At 38.8% G+C, this 6,957-nt stretch overlaps 2 protein-coding genes across 3 annotated transcripts in view; one reads left to right on the top strand and one right to left on the bottom strand.

Moving 5' to 3' along the window:
• The first annotated feature begins 301 nt into the window (after nucleotides 1–301).
• LOC110150093 (cytochrome P450 2C18-like) overlaps nucleotides 302–6,957 on the top strand; it is a 46,856-nt gene continuing 40,200 nt past the window's right edge. The window contains exon 1 of one of the 2 annotated variants that reach the window (XM_070464103.1): nucleotides 302–606. In XM_070464103.1, the coding sequence (XP_070320204.1) occupies nucleotides 439–606 (168 nt within the window). In that variant the 5' untranslated portion in view covers nucleotides 302–438. The remainder of the gene's footprint in view (nucleotides 607–6,957) is intronic. The other variant, XM_020912866.2, reaches the window with a different exon arrangement.
• On the bottom strand, nucleotides 1,390–6,869 carry LOC139033994 (melanoma-associated antigen B10-like). Its single transcript, XM_070464089.1, has 3 exons — nucleotides 6,768–6,869; nucleotides 6,161–6,231; nucleotides 1,390–2,453 (listed from the first exon to the last, which is right to left on the bottom strand). The coding sequence occupies exons 1-3, from the start codon at nucleotides 6,867–6,869 to the stop codon at nucleotides 1,778–1,780; spliced, it is 849 nt and encodes a 282-aa protein (XP_070320190.1). The 3' UTR covers nucleotides 1,390–1,777.

Here is a 6,957-nt window from a genome sequence, read left to right as displayed (position 1 = left end):
AAAGTATATTAGTATTTGATAAAGCATTAAAGGATAAGCATCTTGTAATATACAAGGTTTGCCCTCAAAGTCATAAATTCTCAACTGGTTACTAATCAGAGAATCCAGAATGTTGAGCAACTTTTTGATTAAATCATTTATTAGTTCACTAGTTGTCAACCCCCTGGTGTGTTTAAAGAAAACTCACCAGGTTGTTCCACCCCTGACTTGTTAAACTGGAAAGTTCAGATGGGTCATTAAAAAAACGGCAAGAGCAAACAAACAGAACCATATTTTAATCTTTATCGCAGGGCTAAAGTCCCTTCAAAAGAGAGATTAAAGTAGACCTAGCTGACTGTTCACTTTCTGAGTTAGAGGCACAGGTTGAATCGGCAGGGACTGTTATAAAAGCTTTAGATTTCAGGCTCACAGCCATCTGAGTGAGAAGAGACGGCGTCAATGGATCTGGCTGTGGCCCTGGTGCTCTGCCTCTGCTCTCTGCTTCTCCTCTCACTCTGGAAACAGAGCTCTGGGAAAGGGAAGCTCCCGCCGGGCCCCACTCCTCTCCCGATTCTTGGAAACATCCTACAGTTAGATGTTAAGGACATTGGCAAATCCTTAAGCAATGTAAGTAGGTTTTATGTTCCTCCAGTGGCTTGCAAAGGGTAAGTGAACATCTACTTTAAAAAATATATATTAAAATACATTACAATATCTTAAAATTACTAAAATATATCATTTTAAAGCAAATACTCCCGTGGAATATTACTTTTTGTCTGTCATTGACAAGAAGAGTGGAAAGCATTTCTTGAATAGAGAAACATTTAGGTCTCTGTATAACTGAATCAAAATGATAATGTGGCAAAAGATTGGAGTATTGCTTCTCTTCTTTGTTTCACCACATTTGCTATGATTTTTGGCTGAAGGTAATTGATAAGGGAAGTGTTTTGTGATTAGAGATGTCATTCAAGAAGTCATCTATTATATAAACTGCATGTTTTGTTCAGAACAACCATGAAAATTTAATGTCTGTGAAGAAGTGAACTATGCCTGATATTAAGGAAATAGCTTGGGATCAGGACAAGTATGAGTGAATGAAAGAAAAAAGTCATTATTCAGAGCCAGCTGGGTGGTAGCAAAATCCTTTTGGATTCTGCACAAAGCTGCTGTCTGCAAGACATGATGCTAGATGAAAGTAATTGTTCTTCCATGAGCTGCTGCGTGTCCTGGCACCGACTCTGTGATGCTTGCTTGCTTCCTGTCAGTAATAGCAGCGGATCTCAAACTGGGCTGGGCATTTGAATCACTGAGGGTGGTTTTTAAACATGTAGATTTCTAGTATTTATTACTGTTGAGTCAGAATTCCCATGGGATGAGCTTTATTTTATTTTTTTTTTTTGAAACCAAGAATTTTTATCTTTTATTTATGCATTTCTTGACCACAACTATTACAATGCTGAGTTTTTCACATTTCCAAAGTAATGCCTCATCCATCGCCATGTTATCTTATTCCAAATTACTAGGTAAGGTGGAACTTTTCCAGTTACACAAACAATAAAACTCTTACTCTTAGATCTCACCCATAGCATCAGTGTTTGAGCAATATAACTCAGAAGTGTGGATTACAAAGCTACTTAAATCTTCTATTAAAAGGAACAATATTTTTAAAATTTTCCAAGATATAGCATAGAACACAAAAACACAAATATGTTACAGACAGTATTGTCTGCAGCCCCACCCCAACCTTCTACTACTTAGAACGTGAACTTATTTTTAACAACAAAGTAAGGAATCTGCCTCAAACTCTTTTGGAGTGGGAGAAACTGCTGGCTAAGGCACTGGAGCGGGCCTTGGCCCAGGCAGCAATACGAGCCTTGGCTGAAGCTCTAGCTTGGGCTCTCTCTTCTTCATCTCTCAAAGCCTCCTCATACAAGGATGGGAAGGCAGTGGGGACCATATTATGGATCTTAGCCATAAACTCTAGCACTTTCATCTTGGTGGTTTCAGCATGGGCTCTAGAGCCCCACAGGAACTCATAGCATGGAGGATCACTATTGAACACCTGGCGGTACTCTAGGTACTTCTCCTGCACTAAATCTTTGGTAATGACCTTCTTAGGATCCCCAAAAATGAAGTGCTTCCTCCCCTTATATAACCCCATCACATTCAGGACTTCCCAGATTCGCTCCTCACTAGCACAATTGCCCTGCATGAAGATAACACCCAGAACAGCCATCAGCAGGCCTGTCTTGGGAATCTCGATCCGATCTCTCAGCCTTGCATCGCAGCTTGCTTCCATTTTGTCGACAAGGATGTAGATGTGCCGGTAGGGATCCACTTCCTTCAGGTCAAGGCCAAAGATCATCTCCACGTGTGGGATGAGCTTTATAAGTGATCTGGAGGCAGTCAGTTGTATACTGGTTCTGAGGTTGGCATAGGGGTTACTGATAAATGTCTTAGGCACTAGAGGTCGACTAAGCAGTGTTGAAATCTGGGTTTTCTCTTAAGTAAAAATTTCTCCAAAGAAGACATACAGATGGCCATAGGCACATGAAAAGATGCTCAACATCACTATTAGAGAAATGCAAATCAAGGCTACAGTGAGATATCACCTCACACTGGTCCAAATGGCCTAAGTAATAACAAGTCTACAAATAACAAATGTTGGAGAGGATGTGGAAAAGAGAACCCTCCTACACTGTTGGTAGGAATGTAAATTGGTGCAGCCACTATGGAAAACAGTATGGAGGGTTCTCAGAAAACTAAAAGTAGAATTATCATATGATCCAGCAAATCACTCCTGGACATATACCCAGAAAAACTATAATTCAAAAAGATACATGCACCCCTATGTTCATAGCAGCACTATTCACAACAGCCAAAACATGGAAGCAACCTAAATGTCCATTGACAGAAGAATGGATAAAGAAGATATGGTACATATATACAATGGAACACTACTCAGCCATAAAAAGGAAGAAATTGAGGCCATTTGCTACAGCAACATGGATGGGTCTAGAGACTATACTAAGTGAAATAAGTCAGAAAGAGAAAGACAAATACCATATGATTTCACTTATATGTGGAATCTAAAATATGGCACAAATGAACCTATCTTCAAAACAGAAGCAAGACTCACAGACGTAGAGAGGAGACTTGTTGCCAAGGGAGAGGGAGGGGGTAGGGGAAGGACGGACTGGGAGTTTGGGATTGGTAAATGCAAACTATTATGTTTAGAATGGATATACAACAAGGTCCTACTGTGTAGTCCAAGGAACCACATCCAATCTCCTGGGATAAACCACAATGTCAAAGAATATTTAAAAAATTATATATGTGTAAAACTGAGCCACTCTGCTGTACAGCAAAGATTGGAACAACACTGTAAAATACAACTATACTTCAATTTAAAAAAAGATATTTGGGTCTTCTAGTAACTGTGAGACACCAGAAATAAATGGGAGAGTCTTTGAGCCTTAATCTTTTTCTCTATAAAGCAAGGTAAATAAACCTAGCTCAGGGTATTGATATGATAATGAGTAATCATCTGAGTACCAACTGCTCAGGCCACAGCCTAGCACATCAGAGATGATATAATAATCACCACCATATTTTGTCTTTTATAACATTTTAATAAAGTACTGTTGATTTACAATACTGCATTAGTTTCAGGTATACAGAAAATTCTTGCATTTTTTTGCACTTTATATTCCATTATACATTATTATGAAGTATTTTCTTTTCATTTATTTTTATTAGTTGGAGGCTAATTACTTTACAATATTGTAGTGGTTTTTGCCATACATTGACATGAATCAGCCATGGATTTACATGTGTTCCCCATCCTGAACCCCCCTCCCGCCTCCCTCTCCATCCTTCATTCCTCTGGGTCTTCCCAGTGCACCAGCCCTGAGCACTTGTCTCATGCATCCAACCTGGGCTGGTGGTCTGTTTCACCCTTGATAGTATACTCGCTACACAGTATTTTTAAGTGAAAATAATGATGGACCTTTATTATTTTAAGAAAAACATCTGGACACACATACACATATCCCTAAAGGTTTTCATGGGCTTGGGACTGAGGTTTAGAACATATACATTTTACTAAAATTCCCCAGGTGGTTCATGATATGACTTACATCATAAATTTAAGATAAATTGTATATTGTAGATATTAAAAATTTTAAAGTTATGACATTTATGAAGGACTACTGGCAAGACAATATGATTGTTTGCTACGTTTATCTAAAGATACCCATTTACTAAGAAACAATAGGCTCAGCAACTGATCTCAAACAGAAAAAACCAGATTCAGTCTGATATGGTACAACTTTGAATCTGTCAGTAAGTAGTACCATCTTCATAGAATACCTGCTTCCAAAATGTTTGTTAGCACACTTTGAAATTACTCTGCCATCATCAAACATAAATTTTGAAATTATAGCCATCCATGACTTACTTATTGGAAGGACTGATGCTGAAGCTGAAGCTCCAATACTTTGGCCACCTGATGCAAAGAGCCAACTCATTGGAAAAGACCCTAATGCTGGGAAAGATTAAGAGCAGGAGGAGAAGGGGACATAGAGGATGAGATGGTTGAATGGCATCACCAACTCGATGGACATGAGTTTGAGCAAACTCCAGGAGATAGTGAAGGACAGGGAAGCCTGGCGTGCTGCAGTCCATGCGGTCACAAAGAGTCGGACATGATTAAGCAACTGAAAAAGAGCAAATGACTTAGTTCAGGTAGTTCAGATGACTACCATTCTATTCTAGCTTTCTGAATTTGTAAGGGGGAAAAGCCTTGTAATGCACCTTTCTCTAGCATACCGAATAAATTTCAAATTGAAAATGTGACTTACTATGGTAACACATGTGTTACTACTATAAACCTTGTACAAAGAAAAACAGAGGCAAGATAGTTATGGAAAGAGAAAAACCTTCTTTTGTTGGCCCTCAAACTGAGTGGAGTTCTGAAATACAGTGATGATCTCTGCATTTATAATAGATATCTGCATGTTCTTACTATGTAAATAAAATGGCTGGTATGAAGCAACATTAAAGTTTGTTAACAAGTGAATTCTTTTTAACTTTAACCCCAGAGGAAAGTCTGGATAAACCATATAACATTTAAATATGCTTTGGAATATAGCAATACAGCTTATACTATATGAAAGTTTTGACTTTTTTCCTGTTAGAATTTTGTAATTGACTCAAGTACTATTACATCTCCATTTCTGCATACGAAGATAGTGACTTGCTCCAAGTAATTCCCAGGTAGAAAAACACCTAGAATTTGAACTCTAAAGCCATGCTTTGCTGCCTGTAAGATTTTCTAGAACAAATCTGATTGTAAACCATTTTGTGTTTATGTTTTACTAGATCCTCAGGAGAAAAAGGGGTGCTTACCTTGATTTTTAAGATTTTAGAAACATTTCCAGAGGATCAACTTGTCTAGTGAATGTAGAGCTTAATTTAACTAAAGTCTTGATTCCAACTTTAAATCTGACCTAAAAATTTTTATCCTTTTTTATCTTTCAATATACGCATATAATTGTCCTCTATTCTATCTTGTTGGCTACTTTTCAGTTCATCTCAAATTGCAATCTGCCTGGGGACAGAATTTGAAACTTAGAACTAAATGTTTATAAATTTATAAAGCGTTGCTACCTTTTTTACTAAGCAAAAAAAAAAAAAAAAAAAAAACAAAGTTAGGAATACATTTAATTCTATGGAACCCAAGAAAAGGACTGGAAAACTGAATAAGAAACTTTCTGAAAAGTCAAGTACTGATTTTTGTTTTCTTCTTTGAAAAGAAACTATTAATATTTCTACCATAATTTCTAATGCCAACTATGGCTTCCTTTAACATTTCTCCTGTTTTAAGGAGAACTATATTAGCTTCCTAAACAACAAAAAAATCCAGTGAGATATACACCTGATATAAAAGTACCCATAGTTTCTTATACTGCCTCTTTTTCATTGTTTTTGTCTTCAAAAAGAGAAAGAAGGACAGAACAGGAAAAATAGCATTTAGTTTTTCATGTAAAGTAATTATTAAAAGAGATTATCCCTGGAAATCATACTTCTCTGTGGTAGCCCTTAACGTTTAAGGATCAGGAAATAAAATATCCCACTATTACATAAACAGAACAAATATATAAATAATGAAATTACTCACCTGTGAGGCCTGGAGTATACTTCCTTCTCTGTGGTTTGATTTACATAATCGAAGAATCTAAGTTCGTCTGTCTGAGAATGAATGAAGGATACGTTTGTTTGAACCACTGAAAGGATTTTTCTTAATGGCTGAAGCCACTTTATAATGTAGAAATCCCTTTTTCCTATTTTGAGTAACGGAAGTTCATTCTTAAGAATATGGTGTCCAACAACGAAAACAATCTGAGGATTTGTTACTTGTCTGTGATGTAAACTGACTCCCCCTTCCCTTACCATCCGCGGCCCTCGGGGACCCTTTGGTAGGTGTTTGCTTTACAGCATGCAGGGGCTTGCCCAGTGACTCAGTGGTAAAGAATCCACCTGCAGTGAAGAAGATGCAGGAGACGCCAGTTCGGTCCCTGTGTGGGGAAGATCTCCTGGAGGAGGGCATGGCAATCCACTCTAGTATTCTTGCCGGGATAATCCCCTGGACAGAGGAGCCTGGTGGGCTGCAACCCATGGGGTTGCAAAGAGTCAGACACGACTGAAGTAACTAAGGACAGACACAGCATGTATCTAGGACGCTTGCTCCAGGGTTCCACCTGGTATAAATACTCTGCCAAACTCACGCCACCCGGAAGTGGCTGCCCACTGCCGCTAGGAAGTCCACCAGGTGATGCTTCTGGGGCCGGGCCGAGTTGTCCGCCACCGCAGAGCTGCTGGAGGGCCATTAGTGAGGAGCTGCTGGTGATCAGCCGCCCGGGCTGGGATTCCAGACGCAGGACAAGCACGTTGCTTTGCACTTGATCCGCTTCCAGC

This window comes from Odocoileus virginianus, unplaced genomic scaffold (assembly GCF_023699985.2).
Source record: "Odocoileus virginianus isolate 20LAN1187 ecotype Illinois unplaced genomic scaffold, Ovbor_1.2 Unplaced_Contig_15, whole genome shotgun sequence".
NCBI lineage: Eukaryota > Metazoa > Chordata > Mammalia > Artiodactyla > Cervidae > Odocoileus > Odocoileus virginianus.
Note: the sequence above shows the minus strand (reverse complement) of the source record. Positions and strands in the feature narration are given on the sequence as shown.